The 20,250-nt window shown below is 44.0% G+C and overlaps 1 protein-coding gene across 1 annotated transcript in view; it reads left to right on the plus strand.

Annotated features, from left to right (window-relative positions):
• The window catches only part of LOC126153857 (uncharacterized), a 1,728,205-nt gene that overhangs the window by 710,555 nt on the left and 997,400 nt on the right, over positions 1-20,250 (plus strand). The window contains exons 29-30 of the mRNA XM_049916098.1: positions 8,583-8,825; positions 16,455-16,472. Of these exons, the coding sequence (XP_049772055.1) occupies positions 8,583-8,825; positions 16,455-16,472 (261 nt within the window). The remainder of the gene's footprint in view (positions 1-8,582; positions 8,826-16,454; positions 16,473-20,250) is intronic.

The following is a 20,250-nucleotide window of genomic DNA, read 5'->3' on the forward strand; positions in this document are numbered from 1 at the left end:
AGTACCGAAGCACTTATTAGCGGAAATTAATGTGGGATGTGTCCACCCTTTGACTTTGTGATGGCTTGAAATCTGCTAGGGACACTTTCAATAAAGTGTCTAAATGAAATGTCGTTTGACTAGGGCCTCCCGTCGGGTAGACCGTTAGCCTGGTGCAAGTCTTTCGATTTGACGCCACTTCGGCGACCTGCGCTCGATGGGGATGAAATGATGATGATTAGGACAACACAACACCCAGTCCCTGAGTGGAGAAAATCTCCGACCCGGCCAGGAATCGAACCCGGGCTCTTAGGATATCACGCTGACCACTCAGCTACCGGGGAAGTGTCTAAATGTCTGTGTACGAATAGCAGCCCATTCTTCTTCAAGAGCCGAATACAGAGGAAGTAGAGATAACAGGTTTCTTGTAGTGGCCATTTTGGCAGCAACTGTCTATAAATTGCAGATGTTTGAAAGAAAATGCCTTTTTTGCATGCTTCACATCGAAATTTTTATTTTTATTTGTGCACCCAGACGCGTTTCGCCTTTTTTACAAGGCAACTTCAGTGGGTGTCCTGAAATATTACACGATTTGTCCATTTCTACACATAGGTTATGGGTTCACATCGAGGTTATAGATTTAAAAACTTTTGATGAAATGGAAAGGTTCTTACATGTAACTTCTAATTCATTGCATCTAAGCAAACCGCTTTTTGTCATCTGGCAACCAGGTGGACATCCTAGAGCTCACTTTAAGTTCACTGTTTACGTTACACATCACTGTAACCGCCATGCCGGCCGGAGGGGCCAAGTGGTTAAAGGCGCTACAGTCTGGAACCGCACGACCGCTACGGTCGAAGGTTCGAATCCTGCCTCGGGCATGGATGTGTGTGATGTCCTTAGGTTAGTTAGGTTTAAGTAGTTCTAAGTTCTAGGGGACTTATGAGCACAGCAGTTGAGTCCCATAGTGCTCAGAGCCATTTGAACCATTTTGTAACCGCCATCTTTTTAATACAGAGATTCATTTGTTTTTCTAAGTGTTACCAACATTCTCAGTTTTCTGCATGCAACTGTTTTGTGAATGGGTGTGTGTGTGTGTGTGTGTGTGTGTGTGTGTGTGTGTGCGCGCGTGATTGTGTGTATGTGTGTGTTTTAAGGAAATAAAAATCTCTCCCGCTCTGTAATACATATACACACACACAGAGAGACAGAGAGAGAGAAAGAGCTGAAGAACACCGGCTTGAAGGGCTTGCAGTCAATGGAATACATACTATGTGGAAAAATCCAGCTCCGCTGATTGCAGCATTCCTGTCTAACGTTTGCCGAAAGTGAAGTACGCCCCTGCCAGATCTGTTGATGTAGAACGTTCTCTTCTTCCTATATAAATTAATGCTGACTGTCAAGCGTCATAGTTTTTCTCTGGAAAACCTAAAAAAGTTTTGTTCTTTCTCGTGAAGCCAAATATGGTCTGGATGTTTGAAACAACGATTTATCCAGCATTTATTAAATTACCTATTACACCTATTTCAACATGTCAACATGCATTTTTTTTTTTTTTTTGAAAAACTGAAAAGGTTTGGAATCAATTTGAGCATTACAGTCGTATAATGTTTCCTGCATTGTGAAACTGTTCATATTTTTATTTTCCTTGTTTTTAATGATTAATGATATGTTCATACACCAATACTGCGTTTTTTACATTAGTTTTAGTTTTTATGAGTGATACGTTTTAGGACCTGTTTCAGGTTTTATATAGCCTAAATGAGGTACTGAAGGAGCCTTTTTTAGATACATAAAATGCACTTTTTACAACCTAATGATACGCGGTTTAGTAATAACCATATACAATGAATGACTTTAGACTCGCATTAATTCTACACGGTTACAGCTTGTTGCTGTGCAGCGGGGTGAGAGATTCTGAGAACGGTTATTGTATACCCGAAACAGGTAATATTATTCAAAAGACTTTACGATCAAGACAATTAAATAAAGAATTACGTCGAAACCTGTGGCTTATGAGGAACTTGAGGAACTGCTCGACAACTGTACGCATTTCTCTTTCACTCCGTACGCATAGTCATTGTCGTGGCTGGACTGCAGGTAACACTTAGGAACTCACGAGTGATTGCTGCCGTTGTTTCCATGAAAGTTGTTACAGCCACCTCCGACTATGGTCGACGGTCCCTGTTGGTCAGTGTATTAGGTCTGCCCGGTCTTTGTTTAGCTGTCTTTTCCTTGGTGTTTTCCTCTTCACAGTCACAACACCAAGGCAGCTTTAGAAGGGTTCAAATGCCCCTGATTGATTTCTTACTCAAGTGATATTCAGTGATTAGTCCACCTTCAAAGTATTTGAGCTCTCTGTGCTGACCCATTCCTGCTGTTACAGCTTCTCTTCTGTCAAAGTACTCCACACCTTCTTTTATACTGGCGAATCGGCCTCTCGTGATATCTAGTGGTTAACTCTACATTACGTTAGGGTGTCCGGATCCTTTTGTTCAAATAGTGTATCTTCTGGGGCCGTGCACCTGAAGTGTATATAAAGTGTTTATTCAGCTGAAATGATCAGTAAGAATGTAGTGTAAGGCGAAGCACAGTACATCTGACTGAAGTCTTTATAAGTATTTTGGGAATCATATACGCACTTCCTAATACATTTATCTTTTAGTGGGTTTCGTTGCTGAGAATAAAAATCAGTTTCTGCAGAACTCTAACTTACAAAATCGCAATACAAGTAAAATCTTTTACAAATTCTCAGTACATTTGAAATTTAACTCGACACTTGATTGTAAATAACATTTTAGTTACCCTAAAGGATAAAAATTAGTACATTCGTAAATAAATAAAACTGGTGCGTAGTGTGATTCGCGTAAGCTATTCAGCTCAAAGATTTTTTGTACCGCTTAAATCGTGGTTCTGTTTTGACTACGACTATTTGTAAGAAAACCCTCATAAATCGACATAGTCTCTTGCTGTAGCTGAATTAATTGCAGAGGTTGCATGAACGTTGCTTTTACAGACGGAACTGCCAGAAGACTCAGAGATCTCAAAGAGGCAAATTAAAGACCGTTTTATTATGTTAAAACGTTAAATAGCGGAACCTGCTCAGATGCCGTTATATTTCATCTGGATCAATGATTTTAGTTAATTAGTTCACTTTCTACATTTTCCCATCACATACATATAAATCTGCCTTGCTCTGAAGCTCAAACTTAAGTGCTTGGCAGAGGGTCCATAAAACCACATTTACACTATTTTTCTACTGATGCATTGTCGAATAATAGTGGGAGAAATTAATACCGAAAGCTTTCTGGGTGGGCTATGATTTCCACTGTTTTATTACAATGGTCATTTTTCCCTTAGCGGGTGGAATTAAACTGATATACACAAGGACCTCACACTACTGTTCTTGTCAATTGCCAGTTTTATTACTCTAGGAATATCTCATTTAAATCATTCTGCAACTCTTTCTGATGTTCTCATGACTTTACGTCATCATCTGCCAACAGTCTAAGAGAGCTGCTCAGATTATCTCCAAAATATTTTATATAGACTGATAACAATGTATGGTCAATAACGCTACCTTCAGGAACCTGAGAGGTAGCTAATGCTCCACTGGATGACTTCCCTTCAGTTACTACGAACTGTGAAACAGCCGCAGAGCAGACACAATACTCTTTAGCCACGTAATTTGATTAGAAGGTTCTTTGTGAAGAACGGCGTTGAAAATCTTTTGAAAATTTAGAAATATGGAACTAACTTGAAAACCTCTGGCAACAGCACTCATAACTTCAGGCGAATAAAGAGCCATTTGTGTTTCACAAGAATAGTATTTTCTGAATCCGTTGATTTCATCAAGGTACTTTGTAGTGTTGCAACAAAGAATGAAGGGTGTTTGTTACAGGTGCAAGCAAAACGCTGGGTAAGGGACAATGAAAAAAGCGTATAATGACACTAGACATAGGTCCAGAATGCGATGACTGCCCTGGTACAACTTTTACATATGAACACTTCATAACAGAGTATTTGGGTGATGTTGCTTACGGTGAAAAGATGTGTGTGTGGTACATTTCCATGTGTTTTTTGTATGTGGGTATTTAAAAGCTTTGATTTATTCCAGCTCTGAACTTAAAGTCGATTAACTCCGGGTATTCGCTGTTGATAGCTGTCAGTTCACGTGCAAAAAGATCATTTCATTCTCCAAACAATAATTGGACAAGTACAAACAATATATAAAATATCTCTTTTATGGCTTTAAAAATTAGCTTTTTTCCTGCCTGCAATTCTGCTAGGCGAGGGCATTCATGGATTTTAATTTTTCAGAACTGCTGTTAAAATACTTTACATCTATTTGACTGTATGATAGCAACTCTGCTGGTCCACATCCATGCAGGGCTTCCGTATAGAACTTTAAGTTCACAAATTTTGCAAATGAGTGTCCTTTAAATGTAGTTATTCCGTCAATTTTAAACGGTTGTTCTGATGCTAGGTGCACAGCATTCAGTGGTACACATTTGGATGGTATATAACTGTCTTTTTAAGGCAGTTTAACTGGGAGTGGAGCTTCTGAAGCAGATTTTTTCATATACCTTTCAGCGTGGTAAACGTTATCGATTTCACTGATTTCGTCCAGTATTCTGTCTCGTGACCAATTTCCATTTCTGTTTATTGAAAATTCAGATATTTTATATTAGCCAGTTGTAGCCAGCTTTCTCTATAATGTGCGAACAAAGAAATATGTCAACCCTGCTTTCCCATTTGCAATAACTTCTCCTTTCGCTATTTGCAATTTATATTCCTCCTTTATGGCAGCTGTTTTCTTTGCATACTCCATTTCATCTTTTGCTTTCGGTGTCCTCATTTCAGTTTTACTTTTCGTACACGCAACGCAATAACTGGACTTAAAGCAGTATTCTCTTTAACGGAAAATAGCTTACGCCTGTGCAATGCATTTGCCTTTTTCTAAAAGCTTGTGGAATAACATTGTTTGTGGGTACCTGTCATAAGTCGGCTATATCTATATCTGACTGTGTTGCGGAGAAAATGTTCTGGATTGAAATAAATATGTTTCTCTTGCTTTAATATCACACTTCCGTGTAATACTTACATTGTCTTTGTTGGTGTCAGTATCAAGAATCTCCACGTACTTCACTGGTAGATAGTAAAACTGTATACCTACAGAACATAATTTATAAGCTGTTTTCGGTCTGGAGTGTCTCGAAGGTTTAGTTGTAACCAGTAAATATTCGGGTATTCTAATTAGTGTAGCAGACAAACTGCAGAACATTGCCAAAGGCCATACAGCAGCTGTTCTGAAGTTACTCGTTATCTGACCCTGCGTGGGTGTAATTGGCACATAGAACAGTGGGGCACATTAGAAATACTTTTTGTTAGCGTTTCAAGCACTTAAATATTCTTGTACGAGATCAAACACACGATCCATCCTTTAGTTATATGTTGTAGCCTCGAGCCTGGTAGTAACATATTCTTTGTCGAGGAGGACGTAAAATTTTCTTGTAGTCGCTTGCCTGGACATCTTATGAAACCTCTAAGGTGGTTACTAATAACTTTGTTCACACGTGGACTTATCATTGGTCATATAAATGTATCACGTATCTTACCCCACAATTAGTGGTAATCCACTTTAAACAGTCTATTCGCACTGTATTATAATTGTCCACAATCACATTGATGTTTCTCTGGCAGCCTCCTTCCTTGCAGAAGTTATGGTTTGATATCAATAGTCGTACATCTCTGTTTTATTAAAAATTCCGGCAAAATCTTGTGTTATGTCCAAATCCTTTCTCATATATAAAAATGCAACCCTGAAAGAAGCACATGAGGAAGCAGTGCAATGTCAGAATAATTTTGACTACTGAATGTACCATATACCAAGACTTTTAGGTCGGTACGCCCATGTAACATTATGCCTCCCCACACCATAAGAAAAACACCATCAAAACGATCACGTTCTAGAATGTTCCCGGGTGCAGTACATGTTCTCACCGTATGAGACTACTTCCACAATAATTGCTCAGCCTGAAACTGCTCTCATCCGAGACGGGCACACGATCCCAGTTCTCTTTGGTACAGTCCCTATGCTGTTGAGACCATTGTAAATGGTGCCACTGATGTGCAGATGTCAACGGAACACAATCTAATGGTTATCAGGGAAAGAGACCAACCACCTAGAGTCTCTGTACCGCTCTATAACGTGAGACTGGGTGTATTGCAATACTGTTAAGTGTGGTTGCAGTTACACCTGCTGTCCGATGTCGGACTGTTCTTGAGGTTGGAGAATATAGTGTTGGTCTGCTCCTGTAGTTGAGCTTATCCTTCGGGAAGCAGTGCCTGTGGTTCAGAACACTCCCCAGGTGCGTGAAACAATGATGTGAGTAAAACCAAACTACTGTGGTCCACTAGTGACAGTTGTCCTTGTTCCAGTTTCTCGATTATTCTTCCCAGTGTGAAGTCATCCGAATGTTGTCTGTGGGCCATCCTGTAATGAAGAACACCACCATAGAGCACCCTAATGCTCTCTCATTGACATACTGAAACGTCCCCTTAGAAAAACTAATGAATTACTGTGCTAATAACCCCCTACGTTATTTGATTTTGAAACAGCTGAGCAGAACTGAACGTACTCAGACATTTCGCTCTGTACCTATTCTGCTAAACACTAAACTGACACACAATATTTTTTAGCGCAACGCAATCTGACTTTCAAAAATCCCTACAAAAGAATGGCCCTGACTAACAATAACCTACACCTTTCATGAATCACTTACCTGAATGATATTTTCACTCTGCAGCGGAGTGTGCGCTGATATGAAATTTCCTGGCAGATTAAAACTGTGTGCCCGACCGAGACTCGAACTCGGGACCTTTGCCTTTCGCGGGCAAGTGCTCTACCAACTTTTTTTTTTTTTTTAAACCTAATGAACCGCTGCAGGAGCAGGACGACGGGTAGGGCAGGGGTCGACACCCGAAGCCTGGCCATCCCGCCGCCACGCCCAAGCAACGTGTTCGAGTTCGAGGATCGAAGGATCAGGAAGAGGATGTAGTGTGTTTGTCGATGTTGTTTTATTTATTTATTTATTTATTTAATTTTTATAACATTTTGTTTATAGATTTATTTGTGTTTCATTACAAAGAGAGATCCTACAACTGCCGTAGCCGTGCGTCCGAGTCGTCTTCTCGTCTGTTGGGAGGGGTTCCCCCCTAGTCCGTCCGTAGAGGATCAATATGCTCCAGGATTCTTCTTCATTTTCAGCGTCTCATACCCGGAACGCCCCAGTGAGCAGGAGGATCCACAAATAATGAACCTAAATAATTTGCGAAACGAGTTCTGTACTTCGGGTGGCGGCTGAAAGCTGCATGTGTCGTTATCAATAGGGACCAAAAGTCGAGTGTGCCTTTGGGACCAACTGAGCTACCGAAGCACGACTCACGCCCGGTACCCACACTGATACTGGCAGAAGTAAAGCTGTGGGTACCGGGCGTGAGTCGTGCTTCGGTAGCTCAGTTGGTAGAGCACTTGACTGCGAAAGGCAAAGGTCCCGAGTTCGAGTCTCGGTCGGGCACACAGTTTTAATCTGCCAGGAAGTTTCATGTCAGCGCACACTCCGCTGCAGAGTGAAAATCTCATTCTGGAAATATCCCCCCGGCTGTGGCTAAGCCATGTCTCCGCTATATCCTTTTTTTAAGGAGTGCTAGTTCTGCAAGGTTCGCAGGAGAATTTCTGTAAAGTTTGGAGGGTAGGAGACGAGATACTGGCATAAGTAAAGCTGTGGGTACCGGGCGTGAGTCGTGCTTCGGTAGCTCAGTTGGTAGAGAACTTGCCCGCGAAAGGCAAAGGTCCCGAGTTAGAGTCTCAATCACTTACCTCACAAAAATCTTCGTTACTCGAACTAAGCAATACAGCGAGCGCAAATACTGCCAGCTAAATAAAAGATTCTAACTACTGATAGGCATACTTAGCAAATGAAATATTTTAATAGAGAACAAACAATGTATTTACCTTAATAGTGTTGAAAAATCATAATATTTATATATATATATATATATCAGTTCATGACATCCGTCGTTACAAATGTACTGTCTATGATGGACACACGTCCAGATCATCCGGTCTCAAAACTCCACCATCTCTTTCCCCACATCCACCACTGCGCAACGCTTCGCGCTGTTCACATCCAACTGCGCAACACTACAGCAGCGACTATTCCAACAATGTCAAGCAGCCACAGACTTCACACAGCACAGTCAGTGATTTTCATATAGAGCGCTAGGTGGCGTTACCAACATAAAAACCTAAACAGCCTACTTACAATACAGTGTCTCTTCCTGTTCCTTCAACTGCCAGCCCATTTGGTGTAGTAGCCTCGCTGACCTCACACCACATGACGTCCAGCTTTCTGTGCACAACTATGACATGTCTGGCAACATGGTCCTCCACTGAGGTGATAATATTTTTTTCTTACTCTGTCTACGACGTCTTCAAGTTTTCCAGAGCAGTGTAGTATTGAGACTGAAGTGAGAGGCAGATGCACTAACGGCAGAGCGGACGGTGACGCTGAGTGTGCCGCGTGTTGTGTGGTGCCCAGGCGACGCTGTTCGCGTTCTCGCACATGCTGCGGCACGCGCCGAGCCGCGACTCGCTGCAGAGCAGCAGCGACGGCCGGGGCTCGGCGCCCGGCTCGCCGTCGCTGGTGGTGGTGCCGGTGCCGCAGCAGCTGCCGCTCGGCCTCAGCCTGGGGCTGGGCGCCCACAAGCCGCGCCGCGCCTCCTTCCGCTTCTCCAGCCTCCACAAGCGCCGCTCCAAGTCGCAGGCCAACATCGCCGCCGTCGCCGCCGCCACCGCCGCCGCCGCACACGCCAAGGTAGCACACTCTTCCTCCGCGACTCGCAGAAACGCATACTTCTTAGCCTTGCGGCCGCCTATTTGCACGATAAAGCTGAATATCACATCCGTAAAGTACGGCATTATGAAGGCTACGGCTGTTTATATAACAGGGATTCAAATGTAAACAGAACACTCGCCAAAATAGGACCTTGGAACAGTTCCATTTAAAAGTAACCACGACACGCTTGATGACATTTACAGGGTGTTACAAAAAGGTACGGCCAAACTTTCAGGAAACATTCCTCACACACAAAGAAAGAAAATATGTTATGTGGACATGTGTCCGGAAACGCTTACTTTCCGTGTTAGAGCTCATTTTATTACTTCTCTTTAAATCACATTAATCATGGAATGGAAACACACAGCAACAGAACGTACCAGCGTGACTTCAAACACTTTGTTACAGGAAATGTTCAAAATGTCCTCCGTTAGCGAGGATACATGCATCCACCCTCCGTCGCATGGAATCCCTGATGCGCTGATGCAGCCCTGGAGAATGGCGTATTGTATCACAGACGTCCACAATACGAGCACGAAGATTCTCTACATTTGGTACCGGGGTTGCGTAGAAAAGAGCTTTCAAATGCCCCCATAAATGAAAGTCAAGAGGGTTGAGGTCAGGAGAGCGTGGAGGCCACGGAATTGGTCCGCCTCTACCAATCCATCGGTCACCGAATCAATTGTTGAGAAGCGTACGAACACTTCGACTGAAATGTGCAGGAGCTCCATCGTGCATGAACCACATGTTGTGTCGTACTTGTAAAGGCACATGTTCTACCAGCACAGGTAGAGTATCCCGTATGAAATCATGATAACGTGCTCCACTGAGCGTAGGTACAAGAACATGGGGCCCAATCAAGACATCACCAACAATGCCTGCCCAAACGTGCACAGAAAATCTGTGTTGATGACGTGATTGCACAATTGCGTGCGGATTCTCGTCAGCCCACACATGTTGATGGTGAAAATTTACAATTTGATCACGTTGGAATGAAGCCCCATCCGTAAAGAGAACATTTGCACTGAAATGAGGATTGACACATTGTTGGGTGAACCATTCGCTGAAGTGTACCCGTGGAGGCCAATCAGCTGCTGATAGTGCCTGCACACGCTGTACATGGTACGGAAACAACTGGTTCTCCCGCAGCACTCTCCATACAGTGACGTGGTCAACGTTACCTTGTACAGCAACTTCTCTGACGCTGACATTAGTGTTATCGTCAACTGCACGAAGAATTGCCTCGTCCATTGCAGGTGTCCTCGTCGTTCTAGGTCTTCCCCAGTCGCGAGTCATAGGCTGGAATGTTCCGTGCTCCCTAAGACGCCCATCAATTGCTTCGAACGTCTTCCTGTCGGGACACCTTCGTTCTGGAAATCTGTCTTGATACCTTTTTGTAACACCCTGTATTCCACTGGTAGACGAGACGATCAATTTGCAAGAGGTGACTATTAAGACGGCTTGAGTAGATTTGGTTCTGTATCAGGAGGCACTCTCCCATTTGCTCCTTGCCAGTTTTCCTCAGAAGGATGTAGTGGCCTGTGGTCGCCAGTAGACTCATGAGGGGACCTTGTGGGAGATGCATCGCGTTATGAGCTCCCACTTCGCCTGCTTATAGTGTGGGTAGGCACCTGTCACACCCTAACATTGTAGGTGCCATTGCGGCCTCGTTTTTGAAATATTGCCTGTTAAATTTTCGGCAGCTCTTTATATACAGGGAAGTTTCACTATTGTGGCACGTGAGCCAGTAGCCGACCCTGGAAGGAACACACATCAAGGATTTACTGAATGATTAATTTTGGTCTGGGAAATGGTGATGAGGAACCTCAGGCTGCAGAAGAAGAAAATGCGCATGCTGAACTGCCACCAGTTGAAGGGGACAGTGAAGGTGCTAAATTGTGCTACTGCTAAAGCCTCACTATGATTGCTCATTCTTTGAATGCTGTGATTTATGACTGAAATTATTTGTCACCTTATTTATGTCATTTCATTGTAGCCATTTTTGTTACTGTTTTTGTGAAAAAAAAGTGGCAAGCGAGCGAGACCCCCGTCCAGGCGCTCCTGGTTCGAGACCCGTCTATGCTACTTTTGTTTTTCCAAATGCTTGTTTTAATTTCCAATTACTCATGAAAATTACGCAAGGAATTGATTACAAGGAATTACAAGCCTCTATAAATCAAAATTACAAATTGAATGTCACATTTTGTTTCAATCTTTTGCGTTTATTTTTATTTTCACAGGAAATCAACCGTAATCAAAACGTTGGCATACATAAATTTGCCTATTTACCTGAAAATTGAGAGAAGTTGTTAAAATATTTCTTCTAAAATAGTCATAAAGCCGTCATTCAAATGTTATACCTGTCAGATCGTTGACGCGTCGTCGCGCCTAAATCCTGTTTATGGTCTGTGACCGTTGGCGTTTCCCTTTTTGTACCTGCCGTTCCACGAATAAAGGGACTCTACTGTCTGTGTACGTGAGTAGTGACAGTTATAACTGCCCAATAAACGTCTCTCGTCCGTTGAAAGCTTGGTTTTGAAGTGTGCAGACGTTTATCCTATAAAATTGAGCAAAAAGTGCAAGCTGTTCACGAGTTGCCAGTCAGTGCAATTTTGATAATATTGAACATTTGGTGGAAGACCAAGGAGGTATTTTGTGGGCTCCACCTAACAATGAAAAACGGTAGGAGTTAACAAATTTTGACAAAAGTTGACATTCGATGTGTAATTTTGATTTGTAGAGGCTTGTAATTCTTTTTAATCAATTCCTTGCGGAATTTTGATCATTAATTATAAATTAAAAAAGGCATTTAAAAAAAGTGAAAAAAGTAGCATTGACGGGTCTCGAACCAGGGTCGCCTGGACGGTAGTCTCGCTCCCTTGTCACTTTTTTTTAACTTCTTTTTTTTTTAAATCTCATTTTGTTCGTCTTCGTTCTTTGTATCTGCTCGGGGCGGGCGTCGCAAAACACCAGTTTCAGTTCGTCATTGATCCATCCTTTAATACAGAGGGCAGCTAACCCTCTGACCGAACACGCTGAGTTACCGTGCCGGCGACGTCACTCGGCTACTCGCTCACTTGGGACAACAGTGAAACTTTTCTGTATATAAAGAGCTGCCGAAACTTTAACAGGCAATATTTCAAAAACGAGGCCGCATTGGCACCTACAATTTTAGGGTGTGATAGGTACCTACCCACACTATAAGCAGGCGAAGTGGGAGCTCATAACGAGATGCACCTCGCACAGGATCCCCTCATCAGTGAAAGAAGTTCCAGAATTAGTTATTTATTTCCATAAAAATACGGGTATCGTCTTGACTCGTGGTTGGCATCGTCTGCCAATTCCCGCTGCGGAATCGCGTCGGAAGCGGCCTTAGGCCCGCTCACGGCGGCTGACACGGCACACCTCGTTCCAGCCGGCTGCTGCACTGGCGGTTCGCCGCTTGTGGTACCCGCGGCTCCGGCTGCACCGCAACGCCGCGGTACAGCCGCGCTGAAATACGCCGATTCTGTGAATACAGAGACGCCAGCGGCGTACTGAAATTCCACACGCCGACTTGGGAGGTGGTCTGTCACCTCTCGCTGACCACTCTTATTCGTCATCCATCGTACCGCTATGACGGTTGCCATGTAACCGTGGAGTTCGACGATATTTGCCTGCCGTCCACATACGCCCTATTCAGTCTGCCGGAATGTCAGGGACTTAAGTGCCGTGATCCTGGTGGAACAGAAAGGCCTCCAGGTCTGCGACAGAGGCAGATTGTGGTGATGAGCTCTGCGACTGGTGATGATGGCGAGATAGCCATCTGTTCCAGTAGCCGCTGTTATTGTGCATGGCATGCCGGAAATCTACAGCAAACTTTTGCCAGACATCACTTTGTTGCAATCAGGGAATCGAGTGGGAACATCTTGTACGCCCGCATCTCGTGGTCGTGCGGTAGCGTTCTCGCTTCCCGCGCCCGGGTTCCCGGGTTCGATTCCCGGCGGGGTCAGGGATTTTCTCTGCCTCGTGATGGCTGGGTGTTGTGTGCTGTCCTTAGGTTAGTTAGGTTTAAGTAGTTTTAAGTTCTAGGGGACTGATGACCATAGATGTTAAGTTCCATAGTGCTCAGAGCCATTTGAACCATTTTTGAACATCATATACGCCACATGTCCTGTCTATACATACACTCCTGGAAATGGAAAAAAGAACACATTGACACCGGTGTGTCAGACCCACCATACTTGCTCCGGACACTGCGAGAGGGCTGTACAAGCAATGATCACACGCACGGTACAGCGGACACACCAGGAACCGCGGTGTTGGCCGTCGAATGGCGCTAGCTGCGCAGCATTTGTGCACCGCCGCCGTCAGTGTCAGCCAGTTTGCCGTGGCATACGGAGCTCCATCGCAGTCTTTAACACTGGTAGCATGCCGCGACAGCGTGGACGTGAACAGTATGTGCAGTTGACGGACTTTGAGCGAGGGCGTATAGTGGGCATGGGGGAGGCCGGGTGGACGTACCGCCGAATTGCTCAACACGTGGGGCGTGAGGTCTCCACAGTACATCGATGTTGTCGCCAGTGGTCGGCGGAAGGTGCACGTGCCCGTCGACCTGGGACCGGACCGCAGCGACGCACGGATGCACGCCAAGACCGTAGGATCCTACGCAGTGCCGTAGGGGACCGCACCGCCACTTCCCAGCAAATTAGGGACACTGTTGCTCCTGGGGTATCGGCGAGGACCATTCGCAACCGTCTCCATGAAGCTGGGCTACGGTCCCGCACGCCGTTAGGCCGTCTTCCGCTCACGCCCCAACATCGTGCAGCCCGCCTCCAGTGGTGTCGCGACAGGCGTGAATGGAGGGACGAATGGAGACGTGTCGTCTTCAGCGATGAGAGTCGCTTCTGCCTTGGTGCCAATGATGGTCGTATGCGTGTTTGGCGCCGTGCAGGTGAGCGCCACAATCAGGACTGCATACGACCGAGGCACACAGGGCCAACACCCGGCATCATGGTGTGGGGAGCGATCTCCTACACTGGCCGTACACCACTGGTGATCGTCGAGGGGACACTGAATAGTGCACGGTACATCCAAACCGTCATCGAACCCATCGTTCTACCATTCCTAGACCGGCAAGGGAACTTGCTGTTCCAACAGGACAATGCACGTCCGCATGTATCCCGTGCCACCCAACGTGCTCTAGAAGGTGTAAGTCAACTACCCTGGCCAGCAAGATCTCCGGATCTGTCCCCCATTGAGCATGTTTGGGACTGGATGTAGCGTCGTCTCACGCGGTCTGCACGTCCAGCACGAACGCTGGTCCAACTGAGACGCCAGGTGGAAATGGCATGGCAAGCCTTTCCACAGGACTACATCCAGCATCTCTACGATCGTCTCCATGGGAGAATAGCAGCCTGCATTGCTGCGAAAGGTGGATATACACTGTACTAGTGCCGACATTGTGCATGCTCTGTTGCCTGTGTCTATGTGCCTGTGGTTCTGTCAGTGTGATCATGTGATGTATCTGACCCCAGGAATGTGTCAATAAAGTTTCCCCTTCCTGGGACAATGAATTCACGGTGTTCTTATTTCAATTTCCAGGAGTGTATTATGTGTCTTTAATGCTGTGGTATCCATTGCCTTCTCCATCCTCATGCTGTTGATCATTGCTGATTCTTCAGCATTTTAGAGACAGTTTCCCACCCCAAGGGCAAAAGAGGGTCCTGAACCTCAACCCGCTCCTCCGCCCTTTTTACATGCCCGTTGGTAGGGCGACAGTGACTCCTTATGCCGGAAGTCTTCGTATGTCATTGATTATAATTTTTATCCAAAATACAAACACTTGCTGGATTCGAATCGAGGACCCAGAACGTTTTGATAGGTAGTCAATACGCTACCCCTACACCACGGGTGTACATCCTAGCCCCAGACAGATTCATAACGCTATACAGATAGTCGTGAAAATCTGTGCTTGTGAATTTTTAATAGCTAAAATCTGAAACGGGAAACGTGGAGTGCATGCAGTAGGTAATTGACGTATGAGTAGTTCAGCTAAGTAACTAATTTTATTGCACTGCAGAATGAGTGTTGCGTGATTTTGCTCACTGACACCTACTCTCTACATTCCTTACTGTAATCTATTGCGTTCGCCCCATGCTTTTCGTTTTAAATCTCACAAGTATTATGAAACGTCCCCTTAGAAAAATTATACATGACTGTGCTTAAACTGACACACAATATTTTTAGCGCAACGCAGTCTGACTGTCAATAAGCCCTACAAAAGAATGGCCCTGACTAACATTAACCTATACGTTTCACAAATCACTTACCTCACAAAAATCTTGGTTACTCGAACTACTGCAATACAGCGAGCGCCACTACTGCCAGCTAAATAAAAGATTCAAACTACGGAATGCACTAACTACTGATAGGTATAGTTAGCAAATGAAAGATTTTAATAGAGAACAAACAATGTATTTACCTTAATAGTCATCAAAAGTCATAATATATATATCAGTTCATGACATCCAGTCTTACAAATTTCAAAATTCCGCCATTTCTCTCCCCACATCCACCACTGCTGGCGGCTCACCTCCAACTGCGCAACGCTACGCGCTGTTAACATCCAGCTGCCCAACACTACGATGGCCAACAAGAATGCAAACCAGCCACAGACTGCACACAGCACAGCCAGTGATTTTCAGAGGGCTACATGGCGTTACCAATATAAGAACCTAAACAGCCTACTTACAGTATTGTCATAAAAAATTCACACGCACAAAAAGTTTCAGGTCTATTTGTGATGTGCTAGGAATCTGTACCGGGCTAGGAGGAATTGTTTTATGGTTTTAGTCCGTTTTAAAATATGTTAGATTAGAAAACTGTACACGTAATTAACGCCTACTTTTTAGTATTGTCTGTCTGAAGTTTTCAATTGCTTTCAAACCTTTTTATGAAATTACAACAAAGACATGTGAGTCAGCCAATATATTGCTTCCTCCTACGTATATCTCGTAAAAATATTGTGAAAGTAAAAGTTAGAGAGAATCGAGCTCACACGGAGGTTCATCATCAGTCGTTCTTACGGCGAAATATTCATGACTGGGACAGGAATAGGGGAAAACAGCAGTGGCACACGTAGTACCCTCCACCACACAACAGACAAGAAAGCGAGTTCACATTACATTGTCATCAAGTTCTGACCTATGTTGATGTTTTCAAGCCTCTACCACATCAGGAAGTTAGCTTCAAATCAACTACAAAATTTGTACCGTACAAGCAAACAGATAAGACAGTGACCTAATAGAAACACGTTAAATAAAAAGAGACCAGATCGTAATAAATGCTAAGAAAAATATAACGTACTACAAAAAAAATCTCCTGTGTATATTTAAATCGCATCCACCGTTATTGTACCTTCGAGTGTAGGTGTCGTAATGGTCAAAAAATTGAAAACGCTGGTCCCATTCCTACAGATGCACATCACAGTTTTTAAAACTTCCATCATATTCAACATATTGCAGCACAATGTTTAATGTGGCCATGCGACTGCAAAACAGCTGTTGCAGAGAACTAACGCTAAAGTATACACAGGTACACAAAGTCGATGTAGTCCGCTTACAAAGATGATGCATATGGATGTGTCATAAATATTTGCTAATGGTGAAATAACGAAATTGTACAGTCTAAAGGAAAAATGACAGCTGCTGGCGGCATGCAATCATTTAAACACTTTATCGCAGCTGCTGGCGGCATGCAATCATTTAAACACTTTATCGCAGCTGCTGGCGGCATGCAATCATTTAAACACTTTATCGCAATTGAGGACCCAATCGCAATGAAGAAAGCATTTCTTTGTTATAAAAAAATAAGCACGTAAACTCGTATCTCATACATACTGTATTACGCAGTCAGGACCTGTCTCAAGACAAGACCTTCTCACTTCCTTTGAAGGAGTATTTCGTTGGAGGGCCCTTATCAGGCAAACAGTTTTTTTTTAATGAACGTTCCGCAACTACAGTTTTTAATTTTGTTTATTGATCTCATTACCGATCCAGCTACAAGTTTCAAATTACCATTCCTGCCATCAGCGAAGCTGTTAGTCAGAAATACGGTATCTCCAAACTATGATCAATGGTGACCATTCTCCAGCAGTCATTCCTGCCAACAGTCAAGCTGTCACCCTGCAATTTGAAATCACTGTTTTCAAGCAGTCTTTCCTGTCGAAAGCCAAGCTCTCAAGCTGGGATCTAGGGTCACCATTCTGAAGTACTCATCCCCACTAAGAGCCGAGTTGTACACCTGGTTCTGTTGTCACTATTTTTAAGCAGTCATTCATGTCAACAGCCAAGCTACCACACCAGGAACCGGAATCACTCCTGCCATAGCCAAGCCGTCTAGCTATGATCTGGCATTACCGTTTTCAAGTAATTATTCTTGTCAACAGCCAAGCTACCACACTGGGACCCAAAATCACCAGTTCCAAATAATCATTCCTTCCATAGCCAAGCTGACAGGCGCGGATTTGGCATCACCATCGGTCATGGCCAAACTAGCCACAGACAAAGTATGAACACTGGTGACCATTTCCAGGCAGTCATCTTAGAATAGTATTGTGATCGGTACAAAAAATGGTTCAGATGGCTCTGAGTACTATGGGACTCAACTGCTGTGGTCATCAGTCCCCTAGAACTTAGAACTACTTAAACCTAACTAACCTAAGGACATCACACACACCCATGCCCGAGGCAGGATTCGAACCTGCGACCGTAGCAGCAGCGCGGCTCCGGACTGGAGCGCCTAGAACCGCACGGCCACGTCGGCCGGCTGTGATCGGTACAGCAACTTACATAGAAACTTAAAAGGGATTGCCACAGAGACACTACAAGACACATTCAGTCGCGAAGGCAAATGGGAAGTATTATTTTTTTCTGTGTGGGCACCACAGCCTCAATAAATCTGAAGAATGATATTTCTCCACCAGGATATATATATTTCGCACTACCGGTTTGAGGCAATGTGTATTCTCAAGTGTGTCTCCAGTAACTAACGTGGCAAAACCGTCGTTATTAATTTAAAAATCGCGTGCCACGCACAACTTTGCAAAGCACAGTCGTCAAACATCCTCATCTTGGAATATTTCCTACGAAACATGTGTATAGCCTCACTCAACTAACTCAGTTGAATGAGGTTATACAGTGCCTTTCCTGGGATATACTGCAAGATGAGGACGTTCGACGAAAGTGGTTTGCAAGGTTGTGCGTGGCAAGCAATTTTGAAATGAATGACGACGATTTAATAACGTATATTACTGAAGACACAATTGAGGATGGGCAATGCTCGAAACCGGTAATGCGAAAGATAAAAAAATTTATACACGGTCTGATGGCAAAATGTCATTCTTCAAATGAGAGCTATCACACAAACACACAGATCACATCCCCAAAACTGAACACACTATCTACAAAGAAATGAGCCTTATCGACATCGTGTTAGACGACGGTGAGACGAATAAGTTAGCCTAGATAAAGACTGCAGCACAAATGATTCCTCTGACATTAACACCAGCGACAAGACAAATGAACAGTAATAGACAGCCCTACGCGACATTAAATGACGAAATAAAAATACACAGCCAAGCTAGAATGTTGATTTATTAAATAGGGCAGTTGGTGGCCGGTTATTTACCAGGTGCCACGTAAAACATGGAACTGATTACATCAACAAAGAAAAACTGTAGAACAGGTAATTTAGACAATTAGCCCGCATATTATGCGCGCCAAAAATAGCACTCAACACGCACAACAAACGACACTAGACGTAGAAATAGTAGCACACAGATAAAGTAGAATAGGAAACTGTCAATAAGTTTACTATGATAGATTGTTGGCCAGTTATTGTAGCAGGCGCCACGTTAAACCTGTAATCGGACAGCATTAACTGTAACACAAGTAATCTATCTAACCAACACACACACACATTACAAAAACAACAACAAAACTTAGTTATTAGAACAGTTATGCTAGAGGTGTCTCGAATCGTGACATCAGTATCGTGAATGATCTCGTGTGATAAACTAACAGTGGAACGTGCTGTGCATGGACGTCGGGATCGGTGACGCATTCCGAGACCACTCCCCCCCCCCCCTCCCTCCCCAGCAGCGCCGGTGGGGAGACACTTTCCCATTTCCTTTTCTTTCTGTTCTTAAAAATTAAAATTTTATATTTTTCCGTTTCGAAATTTCATGTACTATAATTCCAAAAAGTAATGATAGCTGTATCATAAACAAAAAAGGATACAAGATCGGCACACAGCCCCTCCTCCACGGGAAGCCGCAAGGGCAACGGTTCCCGCGGCCTCAGCTGCGTAACCAAATTTCATTGCGCGTTTGGGGTCGTGGGAACGGCTAAGAGGATTGGGTGAATCACTACAACCGCGCAAAATTTCTCAGATAGCGGGCGCTAGTTGTCTTTATGCAGACTTGAAAAAAAAAACCTTCTTCGCCAACAGCGAAGCCATCCAGAGGGATTCGTCATCACCATTTTCAAGTAAATCTTTGTCCTCGATGGTGAGTGTTCATCGGAGGTGAGGGTATCACCTGGAGTGCCCCAGGGAAGTGTGGTAGGTCCGCTGATTGTTTTCTATCTACATAAATGATCTTTTGGATAGGGTGGATAGCAACGTGTGACTGTTTGCTGATGATGCTGTGGTGTACGGGAAGGTGTCGTCGTTGAGTGACTGTAGGAGGATACAAGATGACTTGGACAGGATTTGTGATTGGTGTAAAGAATGGCAGATAACTCTAAATATAGATAAATGTAAATTAATGCAGATGAATAGGAAAAAGTATCCAGTAATGTTTGAATACTCCATTAGCAGTGAAGCGCTTGACACAGTTACGTTGATTAAATATTTGTGCTTAACAGTGCAGAGCGATATGAAGTTGGACAAGCATGTAATGGCAGTTGTGGGGAAGGCGGATAGTCGTCTTCGGTTCATTGGTAGAATTTTGGGAAGATGTGGTTCATCTGTAAAGGAGACCGCTTATAAAACACTAATACGACCTATTCTTGAGTACTGCTCGAGAGTTTGGGATCCCTATGAGGGAGGACATAGAAGCAATTCAGAGGCGGGCTGCTAGATTTGTTACTGGTAGGTTTGATCATCACGCGAGTGTTACGGAAATGCTTCAGGAACTCGGGTGGGAGTCTCTAGAGGAAAGGAGGCGTTCTTTTCGTGAATCGCTACTGAGGAAATTTAGAGAACCAGCATTTGAGGCTGACTGCAGTACAATTCTACTGCCGCCAAATTACATTTCGCGGAAAGACCACAAAGATAAGATAAGAGAGATTAGGGCTCGTGCAGAGGCATATAGGCAGTCATTTTCCCT

This window comes from Schistocerca cancellata, chromosome 2, assembly GCF_023864275.1.
Source record: "Schistocerca cancellata isolate TAMUIC-IGC-003103 chromosome 2, iqSchCanc2.1, whole genome shotgun sequence".
NCBI lineage: Eukaryota > Metazoa > Arthropoda > Insecta > Orthoptera > Acrididae > Schistocerca > Schistocerca cancellata.